Here is a 20011-nt window from a genome sequence, read left to right on the forward strand (position 1 = left end):
GGCGCCAAGGCTCAGCTCCCCGTGGCCTCTCCAGACGGGGCTGGGAGATACCCCTGCCTGGAATGCTGCCGGTCAGTGCCGACACTTCTACTTCTGTGTGCTCTGACTTTGGTCTGTGGCAACTTCCTGCGTTTCAAAGGTGCCGTTTTGCCAAGCTGCTGTTTACTGGAAGAAGCTGAAAGCGAGAGAGGAGGCGAGCAGCTCTGGTACTTTTCCAGGGTCGCTGCAGAGAGCAGAGGGATCTCTCTTCCTCCTCCACATGTTTACAAAGGGCTCCCCATCTGCAGGAGGCAGGCAGCTGTTCTGTAGGAGAAGCTTCCCCCGGCCCTGTAGTTCTGTGGCAGGAAAAGTGCTACCTGATGAATTTCTGCTGGGTCTGTAGCCTTCAGAGGTCCTTCATGTTGGCTCTAATCTAATCTCTGTCCCAGGCTGTGCCCGATGGAGGCAACTCCTGCTGCTGCTCCAAGGTGCAAGGGTCAAAAGTGAGAGTTGTGGCCTCTGCAAAAGTGGGGCCCCGGACACCCACCCCCAAGCCCTGCCCTGGTGCCACCACAGCCCACCAGCAAGCAACCAGCTTCTTAGGCTAGCAAAATAAATAAATAAATAAATAAATAAATAAATAAATAAATAAATAAATAAATAAATAAATAAATAAATATGTAAAATCTACAGTGTTCGAAATGCCCGGTGTATTTCGTGATTGGTGTGGGTCCAATTTGAAACCACGTGGAGATTTCTGGACGCCAGGTTGGCAGCTGACATTTCCACCTGGCTGGCCCCTGGCCTCCTTAAGCAGGGCAGCAGAAGAGCTCATTTGTTGCATTGATTTTCCACCTTTTTCTCCAAGGAGTACATGGTTGAGCTCTACTCCTCAGTTAATCCCTACAACAGCCCTGTGAGGTGGGCTAAGAGGCTGTGACAGGCCCAAGGTCACCCAGTCAGCTTATAGATATATGGAACTGAAATGTTTAATAAATGATAATAATAATAATAATAAATGGTGCTTAGACATTCTGTTGTGGCGCCTGTAACCTTGGTTTCCAAGTGCTATTTGGCAATTAGCTTATACAGTGGTACCTCGGGTTGCAGATGCTTCATGTTACAGATGCTTCAGGTTACAGACTTTGCTAACCCAGAAATAGTACCTTAAGAACTTTGCTTCAGGATGAGAACAGAAATCGCGCGGCAGCAGTGGGAGGCCTCATTAGCTAATGTGGTGCTTCAGGTTAAGAATTGTTTCAGGTTAAGAAGGGACCTCCAGAACGAATTAAGTTCTTAACCTGAGGTACCACTGTATTTCTGAGTTTCTAAAACTGGCAATGCAGTCTGGCCAGGAGGTTGAAGGCTCACTCTGCCTCCCCTTTGCCAGGATCATAGGAACATAGGAAAGTCCTTAGTCAGATCTACTGGACCACCTGGCTCAATAGTGTCTGCCCTGACTAACAGCAGTTCTGCAGGATTTTAGGTAGGGCTCTCTCCCAGGCCTCCCTGGAACCAAGGTGGATTTAGAGGAGAGTGTCTACTTCAGTCACACTGGGCGTTGAGCCTTGGGGACGCTGCAACTATTATTTAGAATGGAAGGCAAGAGGTAGGGGCTCCCAAATTTGATGTCGCACAGGATGCCTCTGAAATTTGAGGCCTCTTGTGCACAAATCCTGCTTGCAGTTTTGTTCTTCACTGGCTAGCATGGAAGCCAGGAGGGCTGGAAGAAGATGGAGACAGCCACCCGTCCATCCTCAGCCAGGCTGCTCATTCGTTCACCTGCAGGGAATTCCTGGTTGCCTGTGGCTTCTGGGCGAGCGGATAACTGCAAGGCCAGGTGGACTGGAATATCTTGTTTTTCAAACCACTTTTCTCATTGACTTCTCTTTGACTGGTTGTCTTTCCAGCTATGGGATCTGGCCATACAATTTCTTTAAGAAGCTGGGAATTCCTGGTCCAAGGCCTCTGCCCTTCATCGGGACCTTTCTCGAATACCGGAAAGTGAGTATTCTGCAGCCAGTCTTGTGACAGTTGCCCTGGGAGGTAATCAAAGGATTGGGGGGGGGAGGGGAGAGAGTAGGTGACTTTGGATGGGACAGGGAGTCTGTAATTTGTATGTGACTCCCTATGTCCTGTACTGGTCATTTTGGAGACAAACGAAAAACTTTTAATACCATGGGACATTTTGAGATTTACCCTCAGAATTGATTTTTTGAATTGTTTTGTTAAATGTGTGTTGTGATTTTTGGTGTGGGTGAGTGAGTGAGTGTAGATGGTTTTTCAAATTAAAGTTTTGCAATCACATATCCAACCTTCATCCTAAAAACAAGATTCCATTTCCTCCTGCGTCTTCTACAATAACCCAAATCTTTTACATCTCTATTAAATCCAAAATTCACCATTAAACTACAGTGTTATTCCTACTAACAATTTTAACTGTTTACAATTATTATTCTGATAGATTATAAATTCCCTCCTTATTAAAATTTTGGTATTTCTGATTTCTGATACTTCCGGTCATTTTTTGCCATTTCAGCATAATCCATCAACATAATCTGCCATTCTTCTCTGGTCAGGACCTTATCATCTTTCCATCTCTGGGCCAATAACATCCACTCAGAAATTTTATGTATTAAAAAACTACACTCTTTTACTTTGTGTCAACTAACCTGCAAACATTTGCATTAAGACATGGTTTAGCAGTGTATTGTTATGATTACTGCCCCCCTTTCCCCAAGGTATTATGAAGTGCAAAGTAATAAAAACAAACAAACTATTAAGAACAATAATAAAAATGCCTCAAAACACATGAAGGGCTTGGCCCGGCTTCTGCTTGACTGCTGCTTTACCACTAAATAAGAGCAAAAGTCAACACTTTTTTGAATTGATTCAGCACTAAAGAGTGGGTTTTTCTGGAGAAAGTAGCAGGGCAAATGGAAAAATCCCCAGGCCCCTGCCTAGGAAGCACGAGACAAGAGAAAGTGTGGACAAGCCCTTAGAACCAGCAAGCCCAATCCAGTTTTTCCTGAGTCCTCATCCTTGGCACCTTAGTTTCCAAACGTTTCTCTGAATCGGAAGGCCTTAGGCTGCTGGCAAAAAGGTAGAAAATATCAAGCCCGTCTTACCTCTCCGGGGAGGAAATACCACATTCTGGGAGCAACCGCAGAAAAGGTTCTCTCTTGTGTCACCACCAACCATGATGAGACCATGAGAAGGTGCTCCCCTGAGGTTCTTAGCACCCAGGCAGATTTGCACAGGGAGATGCAATATTCCAGGTAGCCTGGAATCTTAGGGTAAATAATAAACAACCACAACATACAAGCTTCCTTCTCTGCCACATTTATGTTCCACCCTTCCTTCAAGTTTTATTTCACCTTGTCCTTCCAAGAAATGTTAAGGTAGTACCTAGGGAGTACTCAAGGCTAAGCAGGGACTCGAACTCAGGTCTCTGCAACCCAAGACCAGCATTCAGTTCTGGCTGTCCGTGTTGACTATGTCTACATATAGGAGATGATATGGGTGTTTTCAAACAAGCTATTTCCCAAGTGTATTCTAGCAGTCATGTTGTGGTGTGAACAGACGAGGAGGATGAATCACATTCCTGTGGTGTGTTTGGGTGTGTTTGGGCTGCTTCTGAGACAAAGCAAAGTTCTTTACAGCCCCTAAGTCTGCCTTGCCCTTAAGACAGCACAGCTGCACTGACGGGAGATGCCTGTTTCTCTGACAACTGTTTTTTATCTCTGCAGGGGATTCTGGATTTTGACCTGGAGTGTTTTCAGAAGTATGGCAAAATCTGGGGGTGAGTGTCCTGCAAAACAGAACCGGGCGTGTGGGGAGGTTGGTCACTGGAGAAGGCAGGTGTGCCTGTTGCTGCCTGCAAATTGTGGCCCAAGTGGAAAGTGTTCCTTGCTGCTATAGAATAAGAATACAATCCTGTGCTCAGGCAACCCACATTTTGCATACTGTACCTATGATACAGATGGAGAAGGTGTGTGTGATACACTAAGCATAATTTGCTCCGCAAACATTTTCTGGTAGAATTTATTGTCCAGGTTTTGCTCATCGTCAGAGTAGCATTTGTCACCAACAGCTGGTCATTTTATTCCTCTGGCTCTTGACTTCTGAGGTTTTAACAGGTAATCATTCCAAGTGTTGACTAAAAGGCAGGGCTGGAGGAAGTGCAGCCCTCCAGGGGCTGTTTGGACTACATGTCCCATCATCCCTGGCCATCCGCCATGCTGACTATGGCTGATGGGAGCTGGAGTCCAATGACACCTGGAGAGTCACAGGTTTTCCACCGTTGCAGCTGGAGGTTAGGTAGAGAGTCCCAATCTGACACCAAAAAAGAATCCTGATTACCTGTTAGGGGGGTGGTCTCTCCCAGTTGCACAGCCACCTGCTGTGAATGCTGTAGATCTCTGGATTTCCTGCATCTAACGGTGTCAGCCTAGATGGTTTTTAGGAACCAGCTCCAGGGTTCATTGTTCCTAGCTTCTTGCCACAAACCAATTGTGGCAAGAATTACCAAGATTCTTCTTCAAAACAAAACAAAACAAATTCCTTCCAGTAGCACCTTAAAGACCAACTAAGTCAGTTCTTGGTATGAGCTTTCGTGTGCATGCACACTTCTTCAGATACACTGAAACAGAAGTCACCAGACCCTTCTATATAGTGAGAAGGTGGGGAGGGGTATTACTCATTATATAGAAGGGTCTGGTGACTTCTGTTTCAGTGTATCTGAAGAAGTGTGCATGCACACGAAAGCTCATACCAAGAACTAACTTAGTTGGTCTTTAAGGTGCTACTGGAAGGAATTTTTTTATTTTGTTTTGACTACGGCAGACCAACACAGCTACCCATCTGTAACAAGATTCTTCTTCTTCTTCTTTCTGGGCAATTAGAATTTTTGACGGTCGGCAGCCCATGATGGCTATTCTGGATCCTGTCATGATCAAAACCATCCTGGTGAAAGAATTCTACACCCATTTCACCAACCGTCGGGTAGGTATCTGCTGGGGAACTGTCTCTGTCAAGAGAGATGGTGATGGATTTTGGGTTCTTTTTAAAACTTAGACAACAGCCTGGATCTCACAGAATGTGACGCCATGCTTTGCTCAGCCAAAATGTGGCTTGCTCAGGCATCAAAACTCGGCAGAGCAAATTTACCATGGTTTGGCAAACCCTGATGTCAAGCCATGGTTTGATGTTGGGTTACAAACTGTGGCTTGCTTTAACTATGGTTTGCTGTTTATGTCCAAACCCAACATCCTCCCTTAACAGTGGTGTATTTTGCCACCCCAGGCCAGACATTTGCCAAGGTGTAGAGATGTGAGCTATGAGCATCTAGAAAACAAAACCACTCCCATGACTGAGCAATTCTCAATGGGGCTTTTTCTGAAGGAAGCTCTTTCCTGCGCTGTGACTGTTTTGTGAGGAGTGGGGGGAATTTAAAGGGACCAAGCTCTGATCCACGGATATCTGGCCACCCTACTTGCTAAACCTACTTACAGTGCTATAATTAACTTTTCGGGGGGGGGGGGATAGTGCTGACCTTTCAAACTACACACTCATATCTGCTTCTCATAAAAGGAAAAGATAAGCTGGCAGAAGTCTGTTGCCCCATTCAAGGTAGCAGGAAAGCATTAAGAAGTTCTTACGTAAAGAGTGCATTTGGCAGGCGTGTGGCAAAGAGATGGGGAAGCCAGCCAGATTCCCCAAAAATATTTTCCTTTTCAGCTTGCACAGTCAGCCAGAGTTCAGGTGATGCAGTGAGGCAGTGCCAATTCTTCGGTGTCATGATGGTTTAGGGAGATATCAAACAGGGGGTGAAGTGTTGGGGTGGAGGATGGGGAACAAACCATGCTTTGGGGAAGTAAACCATGTTTCCCTCCCCCATCTGTGAGGTGGATCTTGGTTAGTTCAAACAAACCATGGCTTGGCACTTTGTTTGAATGCAGTCAGTCTCTACATTTGTACAAAAAAAAGAGAGTGTTTGGTGGTGACAGCTGCAACTCACTCCCAGTATTGATTTCTTGGACTGCTTAGGACTTTGGTTTGAATGGAGAACTGGACACCTCAATAATTACAGTCCCAGATGAGCAATGGAAGCGGATTCGCACCGTCCTCTCGCCCACCTTCACCAGCGGGAGGCTGAAGGAAGTAAGTCCTCAGATCAACCCATCTCTGATGCCATGTTGCCTAAGAGGTGCTTTGGGTAGATCGCTGCCAGTCTTTAACTCTGTGAGTAGATCGCAGTCTCTTGGGATTTGGCCACCCCTGATTTTATTCCAACTCCCTGCAATGCAGGAATCCGGCCCATGGCCATAATGAGGGCACCAAGTGGGCCTTCCTGGGGAGAGCATTCCACAAAGGTTTTCGCCTTCCTCAGTTTCCCTGCCCTCCAGAAACTGTTTTAACACTGCCTTGTCTGCAAGGGAAGTTACGTGTGTAGCAAAGGATTCTGGGTTATGTTTTGGGGGCTGCTTCCAAATACCAGCTACTGGAAGCCATGGGAGTGGCGAGGGTTCTTGCTCTCGAATCCTGCTTACTGGATTCCTACAGGCATTTGGTCGGCCACTGTGTGCTGGTCCGGGGGGGGGGGGTTACCGTGAGGCATGGTCAGAGTCCGGTCCTGGGCCGACGGTCTAGAGACTGTCCACCAAGGGCGAAATGGGGTCCAAGGCAAGAAGCCGGGTGTGGTCAGGAACTCTGGAAAAACAGGTCAGGATGCTGGCAGGAACAGGTTTCCATCAATGTTTCTCCCGCAACCTGGGACTGGGCTGACTGGCCTTTATCTCCTCTGAGGCCTAGGGTGGTCCCGCACCACATGTGACTCACCTCTCCTGGCCTTAAGGCGAGCACTCCTCCTGAGAAGACCCAGTTCCCTCCGCCTCTCTGCCCTGAGCCTCTGCAGCTCAGGAGAGGCTGGAGGGTTACTGGACCCAGAGGCCACCTCACCTTCCCCTGACAGGGCTGGGAGAGGAGCACCTGTAGGCAATGGGTCCTCAATCACCTCTGGAGCCAGAGTGGAATCACCTGGTGCCTGCTCCTGAGGATCCGGCACAGGTGCAGGCGCTTCAGAATCAAGGCCCTGCCCCAGCTCAGCCGGCCCTGGAGGCGGGGACTCCTGTGCAGGCTGGGATTCCTCAGGTTCAGCCTCTGGATCAGATTCCCAGGCCATCACACACTGTGAGGACCAGATGCTGGACTAGGTGAGCTCTTCTTCTGTTCTGTGGTACATAATTGTTGACCCTAGGACTGCTAGCCTGGATGGTAAGGAGTGAAAAATGAGAGAGGGGGGGGGGCCCATCCTCCTCACTCCCTGAGAGCCCTACCTGCCCTGGGTGTCACCTTCTCAGGGCAGGACTATGAAGGGAGTGAGCAGAACTAGCAGTTGCTGACCATGCCATGGCAGCCAGAGAGCTTCAAATCCAGGATTGCTGGAGCTCAAGCCTGAAGGGGGCTCAGGATTGTGATTAAGCCACCCCCTTCGAGGGATTTGGAGGGGGCACTGGAGTGCCTCTTATGTGGGTTGAAATATGTGAGGGCACACCCAAGGATTGAGTGGGCTGAGTTGAACTTTTGACTGAGTTGAACAAAAGGAACCCAGCTTGGGTGAGTGTGATGGCCTGGGACTCGGAACCGGAGGAGTCTCGGTCTGCACTGGATCCTCTGCCTCAGGCATCATCTGAACTGAGTCTGGGGCCTGATCCTGAAGAGCCCCAGTCTGCACAGGTTCCCCTGCAACAAGCAGCAGCTGGGCCGAGTCAGGGGCCTGAGCCTGCCCTGGCTCCAGATGCGGGGACTACCTCGTTCACATGCAGCTGCTCCACTACCAGTTGGGTCAGGGGAGGCTGAGGCGGCCTCTGGGTCTAGTAACCCACCGACATCTCCTGAGCTGCAGAGACTAAGCTCTGGGAGAAGAAGAGACCTGAGTACTCGCAGGAGGACTGCTCGCCTTCAGGCAAGACAGGGAGGTGAGTCACCGGGGGATCAGAACCGGCTGTTACCCCGTGAGAGATAAAACGCTGTTGGACCCCGCCCCAGGTTGCAGGAGCAACATTGCTGTTTGCCAAAACCTGCCTGAGACCCTGTGCCTGACCTTGCCTGGTTTCCTGCCTTGATCCTGTTGGACTGACTGCTCGTGGAATCCTTGGATTCGGGACTGGACCTGGACCGTGTTGCTCGGGTTAACCCCCTGGCACAGCACAGTGAGCTTGAGAATGCACTCCCAGAAGAAAACCTCTCCCGCTCCTTGTGGGTGTCTTCTCCAGGGCCAGTCTCTTGACACTGTGAAGTGGCCAATCCAAACTGCTGCTTGTTCTATAGCTCCATTTTAATGGGGTCTCTACCACCATTCAGGTTTTTCTCTGCATTTCCAGATGCTCCCCATTATCAACCGATATGGAGGAATGCTGGCGAAGAACGTCCAAAAGAAATCGGACAACGATGAACCCATGGACATGAAAGAGTGAGTTATTTCTTGGGGGGCTGTTGGGGGGAAAGGAGCCCATTTTAGAACCAAAATGAATTCCAGGAAACTTCCAGGAGGAATTCTGAGTACAGTCATACCTCTTGTTACGTTTGCTTCATGATACATTTTTTCAGGTTGTGTCCCGTGGCGACCCAGAAGTACCGGAAAGGGTTACTTCCGGGTTTTGCCACTTGCGCATGCGCAGACGTGCAAAATTATGTCACGCGCATGCGCAGAAGCGGCGAATCACGACCCACGCATGCGCAGACATGCAGACGCGGGTTGCGTTCCTTTCAGGTTGTGAACGGGGCTCCGGAACGGATCCCGTTCGCAACCAGAGGTACCACTGTATTCACACATTTTGCAGAATTACAAGGTTGAGTGTTTTCTGGAGTGTCTCACTGCAGAGTTCAGCAGGAGTTTGATCCCCGTATGGAAAAGCTGCGTGTCCCTGCATTGCAGGTGTCAGACTATAAGATCATCAGGATATATATCAGGATATATGAGTCTTTGGAATACATGATTGAATACGCCTCCCATGTAAAAAATGAAACAAATTTCTATAGGAAAAAATCTAGAGAAAATAATTCAAAGAAAAAGTTATATATATTCTTAGAATATATAGACACATCGTGGGGAAGTAATGCAAACAAAAAGTTAGCCTCCAGTTCAGCTTGTGCTGTTTTTTGACCCAGGAAGGAATGAGTATGATGATATTGCAGCGGAGCATTGTTCTTCATTTAATTTTTTTAAGTGTATGTTTTGAAATATTAAGTATGTGGTTGCTAAATATGTTTTAACTGACGCATTTTACTATGAAAAGAAATCCATGGGAAGTTATAATTGCATTTAACAAACCTATTAAACAGAAACAGCATAATGAAGAAAGTTAATGATGTAGAATTTCCCCCAACCATTATGGAATCTTAAAAATAAACATGTAATTTTTAGATGAAGTCTTGTACAGGCTTGAGATGTATCCAATAAACAGAGCTGATTCGCAGGCCAGGAAGGACTGAGCTCATGCGGATCACGTAGCTGAGTTTAAAGTCCTTGCAAGATTCATTGTGTGCTTCTTTCTGCTGAGGGTCTTCTCTGGGAGAACTTCATGTGACCCACAGCCATCACATTTCATGCGTGTTTCTTCACCCTCTTCCCTTTCCCACAGTATCTTTGGCGCCTACAGCATGGACGTTGTGACCAGCACCTCGTTCAGCGTTGACATCGATTCCATGAACAACCCCAACGATCCTTTCGTCAAGAACATCAAGAAGTTCCTCAAGTTCAGTTTTCTGAGTCCATTGCTGATTCTGATAGGTAAGAGACACTTGTCTGCTAAAGTGGGCAGGCAGAGAGGTTGGGGAGAGGACCTTTTTCAGCTGGTGCACCACATACCTTCAGGGGCAGGGCTTCCAGGGGATCTCTTGCATTTAGTGGGAACAAGGAACCAAGCAATGGTCACGGCATGGCTTTGCAAAGTAGGCTAAATTCCAGTGATGCAGAAGTCAAACAAAAGCCAGAAGTCTACTTCGAGAAGTAGGGCTAGGATTTAAGGCAGCCCTGTTCAGGGATGTTTTTAATTTGTAATGCTGTATTGTTTTTAATACTGATTGGGAGCCGCCCAGAGTGGCTGGGGAAACTCAGCCAGATGGGCGGGGTATAAATAATAAATTATTATTATTATTATTATTATTTATTGTTGCAGCAGTAAATGCAGTAAACTAATGTGCTTGTATCTTCCTGGATCTAGCTACACTGGCTCCCGGTAGAGTATAGGGTCAGGTTCAAGGTGCTGGTCTTGACCTTTAAAGCCCTTTGTGGCTTAAGGCAGGGGTCTGCCCCTCAGAGGACCTTAAGGTCCATGATACATATATCTGAAGAAGTGTGCATGCACACGAAAGCTCATACCAAGAACTAACTTAGTTGGTCTTTAAGGTGCTACTGGAAGGAATTTTTTTATTTTGCTTTGATTAAGGTCCATGAATAACCATAGTTTAGAGGTCCTGGGCCCTAAGGAAGTCAGACTATCCTCCACCAGGGCCAGGGCCTTTTCAGTGATGGCTCTGACCTGGTGGCATGCTCTGTCCTATGACACTAGGGCCCTGCAGGATTTAACCTCCTTCCGTCAGGCCTGTAAGACAGAGCTATTCCGCCTGACCCTTAATTTGAATTCAGCCTGATCTTTTATTTCCCTTCTCTTCTTTCCCCCTCCCCTTTTATGAAGATCACCCGCTCTGAGACCCCACAGCTAATTCTCCCCTGGCCTCCTCGCTGGCCCAAGTAGGACCAGTTCAGCCAGCTAGCCCTGGGGATTATCTAATGCTTATTTCCCCTAAATAGATTTCTGAATTTTGAATTTTATTGTTGTTCATGTTTTTATACTGTATTTTATGCTGTTTTTACAATTGTTTTAAATTTGTTGTTAGCCACCCTGAGCCCGGTTTTTGAACCAGGAAGGGTGGGGTATAAATAAAAATGTATTATTATTATTATTATTATTATTATTATTATTATTATTATCTATAATGTGTGCTTATAAAGAGTTTAGGATTGCAGGGCTGAAACCGCATATAAAGGGTGTTTCCACAGATAACATTGCCACATGGTTGCCAGGTCTCAGGCTCTCTACCTGAACTGTCCAGGTTTAAGCTTCTACCTAAAGATCTCCAGGGAAAGGAGTTCTAGCTCTTGAAGAAGTAGAGAGAAAGGCGACTTTGGTCCATCGTATTCCTAACTTTTCTGTCTCTCAAGAAGAGCTTGGCAAGATTCTTTGACCGTGTCTTCTTATTAGACTGCTCCTTCGTTGTATCCTCCCAAAACACTGTTCTGTTTGTCTCTCTTCCAGTCGTCTTCCCGTTCCTCACACCGCTGCTGAATAAACTAAACTTTACCCTGTCATCTACTGCCTTCCTCGAGTTCTTTACTAATGCTGTCACAAAAATCAAGAAGGAGCGTCAGAAGAACCAGCACACGGTCAGTGTGGCCCCTTCCTGAACATCGCATGTGGAAGGTCAGGTGTGTGATTGACACTCCGTTCTGTCCTGCTAACCTTTGCCTCTGTCTCTGTTCCTTTGCAGGACAGAGTTGACTTTCTGCAGCTCATGGTGGACTCCCAGATCTCAGGCAACATCTCCAGTGAAGCAAGTTCCTATAAAGGTAAATAGACAGGTGGCACCTCCAAACAGTGGCTGTGTTTTGTGTCACAGCTTGAAGGGTGTTTTCTTTACTCTGACATATCAGGGCTGTACTCCCTGTTTTGGGATTCCACCTTTACAGAGATCCTTGACATTTCTGGCCAACGCCTAGAAAAAGCGAGTGAACTAGCTCTGCTGAAGTTCATTCAAGGTGAAAACCTGAATGTTCACTTTAAAACCATTCGTTGTGTATTTCCTGGTAGCAGGGATTGCTAGGTTTCAGAAGGGAGTAGAAGTGCCATTGCGTACATATACATACTAACAGAGCAAACCTAAGCACAACCTGGTTTCTCTTTGCCTTGGCTCCAGGGAGGCTAAAAAGGTTATGCAGCCTGTATTGTGATGGGCTTTGGGAAGCTGCCAAAGGGCGACCCCTAAGGGACCGGACCCTTTGTGATATGCGACTGGATTTAGGAATACGGCTTGGGAGCTGAGAATACGATGCTTCACACTTTCATCATCTTTTTTAATTATTATTTGTATGCCGCCTTTCCACAGTTAAAAAAACAATGCTCAAGGTGGCTTACAGCATAACAAGGTTTACATAATTTCAAAAATCATAAACAATCAATATTTTTTTTATTTATTCAAAATTATAACAAGACATATTATCCAAAAACATATCATCCTTGTTTCCCCCCCATTTTTCCTCCCCCCCCAACCCCCCACCCCACCCCCCAACTTCCCTCAGTTCCAGTCTTTGGTTTCTCTAAGAATGCTGTTTTCTGCAAGTTGTATAGATCCTCAAACTATTTAGCTGATTATTATCAATAAAAAGTTTGTGAATGTTTATTCAAAACCTGCCAAGGAGTCTAGTTTGCTTTGTTGCGTCTTCAGATACTTTGTAAAGGGTTCCCATTCATCCTTAAAGTCACAGTTATCCTTGTCCCGTAGCTTATATGTCAGTTTTGCCAGTTCTGCATAGTCCATCCATTTTTCTTGCCATGATTCTTTAATTGGGGTTTCTTCAGTCTTCCATCCTTGTGCTACCAGAACTCTTGCGGCCGTTGTCGCATACATGAAGATGTTTTTCAGCTTTTTTGGCAGGTCTTTCCCTACAAGCCCCAACAAAAATGCCTCGGGTTTTTAAACAAATGTTAAATGGAACATTTTCTTCAATTCGTTGTATATCATTTCCCAAAATCTTAAACAATAAATAAACCACATCAAAAAAATGCACAACCAAATGGGAAACAATTTCCACATAAATCAAAATCCAAAACCAAGAATACAGCATTAATATCACAGTTTAAAATGGCAGAGGTAAAAAATATCAGCAATTTAAACAAAAAACAAGAACAAAACAAAATGGAGCCCTCTCTGCCCAACAGCAGCAGTGGCAGCAGTCCTTTATAGAGCCCATCAGGCCCAGGCCAGGTGTTGAGTGGCAGGACTGGGGCCCTCAGGCGCTGAGCAGGTGAGTCCTCCTGGGTGGTAGCCGCAGCAGCAGTCCTTATAGCCTGCCAGGACTATATGTCGTTTAGCTAACTAGTTACCTAAACGACAACTAGGAGGGATAGTTATAAGACATGGGGGATGGACGATGAGTGCATATTGTGCCTTTGGGACTGGAGAAGTAGGAGTAGATGTATTTTGAAATGGGTTGAAATGAGGCCACAAGTGATTTTGAGACAGGTACCACATCCTGAATAGTAAGACTGTTGATCCCACCCCGATTTTTACTAACAGCTTGTTTGTAGTGTTGAGATGAAGTTGTGTTTTCCCTCCTTGTTTGCTTTCTTCTGCAGCTCTGACGGACAGAGAGATTATGGCCCAGGCCATTGTATTTATTTTTGCTGGTTACGAGACCACCAGCACCACTCTCAGCTTCTTATCCTACTGCCTGGCCACCCACCCAGATGTGCAGCAGAAGCTGCAGGAGGAGATCGATGAGGCTCTTCCCAACCAGGTAAGAGCCTCTGTTTTGGTCTCCAAGGATGATGATCATCAGGTCTGTCTGATGATAAATGCTTTGGCTTGGAGGGACATAGGCAAGCATGGAGAAACCTGTCTCCTGGTGGCTCGTGGGACAGCCTCAAAAGCATGATGGCGGGTGGGAAAGCTGGTGGACTCCAGATCCCATCACCCCAGCTAGCATGGCCAGTGGTGATGGATCATGGGAGTTGTAGTCCAACAACATTTGGAATCCTTTGGGTTCCTCACCTCTGGTCTAGAAGGTTGACATACCAGAAGTGGAATGTGGGGAAAACAAAGATGTTGAAGCCATCAGATAGATTTCACTGGCAGTTTTCATCCAAATTCCCAGTAACTGAGCAGGATTGCAGTACAGTGGTACCTCGGGTTAAGTACTTAATTCATTCCGGAGGTCCGTTCTTAACCTGAAACTGTTCTTAACCTGAAGCACCACTTTAGCTAATGGGGCCTCCCGCCACTGTGCCACCGGAGCATGATTTCTGTTCTTATTCTGAAGCAAAGTTCTTAACCCAAGGTACTATTTTTGGGTTAGTGGAGTCTGTAACCTGAAGCGTCTGTAACCCAAGGTACCACTATAGTGTTAATTGACAAGAATGGAGGTACTGGAACTGCCACCACGATTTGTCTTGGGCATGCATGGCTGCCACTCTGGACAAAGGTGGACGGGTTCAAGAGGGCGGAAACACATTCTGCTGCTTGGTATAAAGAGATCACAGGCGAACTGGGAAAGCAAATCAAAGAAAACAAAGCAATAAAATTTGGTGGAATTTATGAAGGGGGCAAATAGGAACTGCAGAACTGAAGGCTGGAGCTTAATTTTCCTGAATCCTGCCCTTAATAAATATATGTTTGCTAAATAATCCTACCTTTCCCAGCGGACTCATCTAAGAAAGCTGTAAAATTAGGGGTCTGGGAGTTCTCGACCAGAAAAAAACAAAGCAAAGTATTTGTGTGCAAACCAAATAGTATAAATTTGGGAGGGGGGTTATATTTGTTTGTTTATCAAACATGGATTTTATTTTTCATCAGGGCCAGAAATTTGGAGGGATGGAATTCATGGAAAATGGCTGGGCAGCAACTGGGTTCTGCTTCCCCTCCCTCCCTTTCAGCCAGGCCGGGCAGTCCGTGAGTGGCACTGGTGGGGAGTGTACCATTATGCTTCATCCAGTAGTTTTTCTAATTCATGGAGGAGGAAAAGGCTACTGCAATGATCTCAGGCAGGCAAACAAGCCCCGATAAGAATTAATGAGTCTCTGGCAGTTTTATGGCATGTTTATTTACAAATCACATTGAGAGTGCGGTTCTGAGCCTGCCGCTCTTAGCAACGAGTCAGTCACTCTGAGGCTCTGCCCCTGTCACAACACGAAAGGTGCCAAAGTCCAGTCTGTCCTCTATTGTACTTCTGTTGTATTTTAACCCTTTCAGCTCTTCTGGTTTGGCGAGAAGGTGGGTGGGAAACCCCGCCCCCCTCATAACAAGAGCCCTCTGAATGCTGTTTCTCTGCTGGTTGCATAGCAACCCCCTTAATGCCGTCCATCTCTTCCCCTCCCCCTGTCTGCGAACTGTCTGTGTCTGGGAACTCTTGGTGAAGAGGAGGGCTAACCCCCTCCTTCATTCTTTCATCTCCAGAGTCAGACTTTGGCCCTCTCTGTACTGGCAATCCTACATCTCCAGAGCTTGACTCTGTTAGGATATTCCGTTCCACCTTAAAAGGAACAGGCATGATTGTTGTGTGTCACATGCCTGTTTACAGTCTAGCACTGCTTGCTGGGAACTTCCATTTTGTGTATAGGTTTTGCTTTAGCTGCTTGCTTGTTTTTCCTTTGTCCTGAATAAACTGCTTGTAAATATGCTTTACATATGCCTCTTTCTGCCCTTCTGTTGCGAAGAGTTTTTTGCTGATTAGAGTGTGCTCCAGCTTCTGAAGAGTTCTGAAGCTGCGGGTCACTGTGCCAAGGACCGGAGATTGCCCAGCTACCGGCCGGTGGGCTGGAGCCAGCTGGGGGCCTGCAAATTGCCCCCTTTTCCTTGGACACATCCCAACAGACTCTTCCCACGCATTCAATTCAGTCATGTCCCTGACAGCTACCAATGGCTACCAGCCATGACGGCTCTTCTCTTGCTCCACAGTCAGAGGCAGCAATGCTTCTGAAAACCAGTTGCAGGAATCCATGAGAAGGAAGACGACTCTTGAGCTCATCGTTCTGCTTGTTGCTTTCCCAGGGGCATCTAGTCAGCCACTGTGATGAAGCTGATGATGATGATAATTTATTTATACCCCACCCATCTGGATACTGGACCAGATGGGCCATTGGCTTGAGGTTCCTGATGTTTTATTTCCCTCTTTTGCAGGCCACTCCCACCTACGAAACCGTCCTTCAGTTGGAGTATCTGGACAAGGTGGTGAACGAAACGCTTCGGCTTTATCCTCCGGGAGGGCGGATCGAAAGGGTTTGCAAAAACACCGTGGAGATCAACGGAGTGACGATCCCCAAAGGAACAGCGATCATGATCCCTGCCTTTGTCTTGCATCGTGACCCGGAACACTGGCCGGATCCGGAGGAGTTCAGACCCGAAAGGTGCGTTGCAAGGAAGGAGACTCTTCCTTCTCCCGAAAGCAGCTAATAAGAAATCCTGGCGACAGGCAGTGGCGTAGCGTGGGGGGTGCAGGGGGGGCCGTCCGCACTGGGCGCAACATCTGGGGGGGCGCTCGCCGCCTCTGGAGTTGCCGAAGAGCCTCGGGCGCAGGCTGTAGCAGAGCCCCATGTCTCGCGGAACCGACGAGCTGTGCATGTGTCTGGGCTGAAGGCGTCCGGCAGGCAGAGGCTCTCAGCGCTCGCCATGATCCCCGCGCATCAGGGCCGCGGAGGGCGCGCCAGGCAGCCCCTCCTCACAGCCCCGCCGCCACCGCTGCTGCTGCAGCTGCTGGGCCATGTTGCATTTTCCTCGCCTCTCTGCCCTCCTCCTCCGGGCAAGCGGCGTCGTTTGGGCGGCAGCGCAAGCGGTAACTCGCCTCAGATCACCTGACACGGACCCCCCGCCGCCGTGGCTACCTTACCGTAAATACCCCAGCCCAGGCAGCAGCAAGAAGAAGCTGGCAGCGGCGGCAGGTTAGGGGTTAGGGGTGCAAATTACTTGCCTTGCCCCGGGTGCTGACAACCCACGCTACGCCGCTGGGCTAATGTTTCTTTGTTCTGGGTGCCTTTGGATGGTTACATGCTGAATCATGTTCATGTACTTTTTTTACAATAGGCGCAAACTTTCCTTTGGTTTCTTCAGCAGTGGACCTAGCACTCTCAGCTATTTTCCTTGTTTCCGTAGATTCTTGAACCAAACGGTTTATAGAATCTGTATTAGATGAAATTGTTGTTGTATTCAGGTCTAGTCTTGTTGTCAACTCCGTCAATTTCTTTGAGTTCTCTGTAGACTGTTTAGTGAGTTCTGCAGATTGCTTGGTAAGTACTTCTAGTGACTTATTTATTTTAAGCAGGGCCTGTGTCATTGACTCCATTGATGCTGCTGTTATTTTTTCTTGTGCAGCTGCTGCTCCTGATAAGGAGCCTCTTTTTTGAGCTTGTTTTTGAGCCTGCTTTGTTTTACTTCTTGTTGAAATCTCTTCTGGCGGGTTGCTCATAACTCAAGGTCATTCACACAGGAAAGTTGCAAGTGGAAAATCCCACTGGATACTCCGTAATGTAGCTAAAGCCCTCTAGAGGAGGAAATTGTAACCATCCAAAGGCACCCAGAACAAAGAAACAGAAAGTCCAAAGGCAAAAGTCCCATTAAAAGTCTTTAGTTTGTAGCACTTTACTGTTAAAATTGTAATCCACCAAAGTCCCAAGTATGTTTCAAAATAAGTCTTATTTTGTAGCCGCTGTCCTTTGACAGCTCACTTGACAGTTCCTTTTTTCAGGCGATCGCTGCTCCGGCAGCCTGACCAGAAGTGTCAGCAGCAGAGGTTTTTTATTCCTTATCCCTTTCTTTTGCAGGTTAAATTAATTCTGTTTCCTCCCCCCCTTCTCCTGCACTACAGGGGGGAGATCCTTTCGATGTCTGGTTTAATAAGAGTTAAGAGGAAAGTCCGTTTAATCACAGCTCAATCTTTCATTGCTCCGTTAATCATGCAGATCCGGGAGGCTGACTTCCTTAATTTTTGCCTTCCCGTTTTCAGCCAAATCTTCTAAATTTTAAGTCCCGTTTTTAATTTTGCGTTCTTACTCACGGGTATTGTTGTTGCCAATCTTTAGTTTCAGAAAGGAATCGGCGCTCTCCGTTAATGGCGACGCGGCTTCACTCCGTAAGCTGGGTAGCGATCCTCAGCACCGCGCTCACCCCGATGCCGCTCCGGAGCCTTTAAAAAGGCTCTTTCACGATGCCGGGGGGGGCGCAAAGGTGCCCACCGAATCTCCTTGCTCACAGGCTTCAGCGCCTGTGATTTTAGGGGTCCCCCGCTTGCCGTAGCGGGTAAGACCCGAACTTACGGAGCAGTCCTGCCTCGGAGCTCGAGGCTAGGACCGCCATCAAACGCTGGCGCCGACCGGAAGTCTCCCCCCTCCTTCATTCTTTCATCTCCAGAGTCAGACTTTGGCCCTCTCTGTACTGGCAATCCTACATCTCCAGAGCTTGACTCTGTTAGGATATTCCGTTCCACCTTAAAAGGAACAGGCATGATTGTTGTGTGTCACATGCCTGTTTACAGTCTAGCACTGCTTGCTGGGAACTTCCATTTTGTGTATAGGTTTTGCTTTAGCTGCTTGCTTGTTTTTCCTTTGTCCTGAATAAACTGCTTGTAAATATGCTTTACATATGCCTCTTTCTGCCCTTCTGTTGCGAAGAGTTTTTTGCTGATTAGAGTGTGCTCCAGCTTCTGAAGAGTTCTGAAGCTGCGGGTCACTGTGCCAAGGACCGGAGATTGCCCAGCTACCGGCCGGTGGGCTGGAGCCAGCTGGGGGCCTGCAAATTGCCCCCTTTTCCTTGGACACATCCCAACAGACTCTTCCCACGCATTCAATTCAGTCATGTCCCTGACAGCTACCAATGGCTACCAGCCATGACGGCTCTTCTCTTGCTCCACAGTCAGAGGCAGCAATGCTTCTGAAAACCAGTTGCAGGAATCCATGAGAAGGAAGACGACTCTTGAGCTCATCGTTCTGCTTGTTGCTTTCCCAGGGGCATCTAGTCAGCCACTGTGATGAAGCTGATGATGATGATAATTTATTTATACCCCACCCATCTGGATACTGGACCAGATGGGCCATTGGCTTGAGGTTCCTGATGTTTTATTTCCCTCTTTTGCAGGCCACTCCCACCTACGAAACCGTCCTTCAGTTGGAGTATCTGGACAAGGTGGTGAACGAAACGCTTCGGCTTTATCCTCCGGGAGGGCGGATCGAAAGGGTTTGCAAAAACACCGTGGAGATCAACGGAGTGACGATCCCCAAAGGAACAGCGATCATGATCCCTGCCTTTGTCTTGCATCGTGACCCGGAACACTGGCCGGATCCGGAGGAGTTCAGACCCGAAAGGTGCGTTGCAAGGAAGGAGACTCTTCCTTCTCCCGAAAGCAGCTAATAAGAAATCCTGGCGACAGGCAGTGGCGTAGCGTGGGGGGTGCAGGGGGGGCCGTCCGCACTGGGCGCAACATCTGGGGGGGCGCTCGCCGCCTCTGGAGTTGCCGAAGAGCCTCGGGCGCAGGCTGTAGCAGAGCCCCATGTCTCGCGGAACCGACGAGCTGTGCATGTGTCTGGGCTGAAGGCGTCCGGCAGGCAGAGGCTCTCAGCGCTCGCCATGATCCCCGCGCATCAGGGCCGCGGAGGGCGCGCCAGGCAGCCCCTCCTCACAGCCCCGCCGCCACCGCTGCTGCTGCAGCTGCTGGGCCATGTTGCATTTTCCTCGCCTCTCTGCCCTCCTCCTCCGGGCAAGCGGCGTCGTTTGGGCGGCAGCGCAAGCGGTAACTCGCCTCAGATCACCTGACACGGACCCCCCGCCGCCGTGGCTACCTTACCGTAAATACCCCAGCCCAGGCAGCAGCAAGAAGAAGCTGGCAGCGGCGGCAGGTTAGGGGTTAGGGGTGCAAATTACTTGCCTTGCCCCGGGTGCTGACAACCCACGCTACGCCGCTGGGCTAATGTTTCTTTGTTCTGGGTGCCTTTGGATGGTTACATGCTGAATCATGTTCATGTACTTTTTTTACAATAGGCGCAAACTTTCCTTTGGTTTCTTCAGCAGTGGACCTAGCACTCTCAGCTATTTTCCTTGTTTCCGTAGATTCTTGAACCAAACGGTTTATAGAATCTGTATTAGATGAAATTGTTGTTGTATTCAGGTCTAGTCTTGTTGTCAACTCCGTCAATTTCTTTGAGTTCTCTGTAGACTGTTTAGTGAGTTCTGCAGATTGCTTGGTAAGTACTTCTAGTGACTGATTTAT

General features: G+C 47.9%; 1 protein-coding gene and 1 long non-coding RNA gene across 3 annotated transcripts in view; one reads left to right on the forward strand and one right to left on the reverse strand.

Annotated features, from left to right (window-relative positions):
- The window catches only part of LOC309329392, a 66553-nt gene that overhangs the window by 36441 nt on the left and 10101 nt on the right, over positions 1–20011 (reverse strand). The gene's annotated exons all lie outside the window — the stretch shown is intronic.
- Positions 1–20011, forward strand: part of LOC309329218 (cytochrome P450 3A24-like) — a 29605-nt gene that overhangs the window by 649 nt on the left and 8945 nt on the right. The window contains exons 2-11 of one of the 2 annotated variants that reach the window (XM_081839910.1): positions 1890–1983; positions 3729–3781; positions 4884–4983; positions 6028–6141; positions 8364–8452; positions 9624–9772; positions 11301–11428; positions 11533–11611; positions 13398–13558; positions 15937–16223. In XM_081839910.1, the coding sequence (XP_081696036.1) occupies positions 1890–1983; positions 3729–3781; positions 4884–4983; positions 6028–6141; positions 8364–8452; positions 9624–9772; positions 11301–11428; positions 11533–11611; positions 13398–13558; positions 15937–16209 (1240 nt within the window). In that variant the 3' untranslated portion in view covers positions 16210–16223. Of the gene's footprint in view, positions 1–1889; positions 1984–3728; positions 3782–4883; positions 4984–6027; positions 6142–8363; positions 8453–9623; positions 9773–11300; positions 11429–11532; positions 11612–13397; positions 13559–15936; positions 16224–20011 lie in introns of those variants that run through there. The other variant, XM_081839911.1, reaches the window with a different exon arrangement.

The sequence above is a fragment of the Podarcis erhardii genome, assembly GCF_964252035.2.
Source record: "Podarcis erhardii genome assembly, chromosome: 14".
NCBI lineage: Eukaryota > Metazoa > Chordata > Lepidosauria > Squamata > Lacertidae > Podarcis > Podarcis erhardii.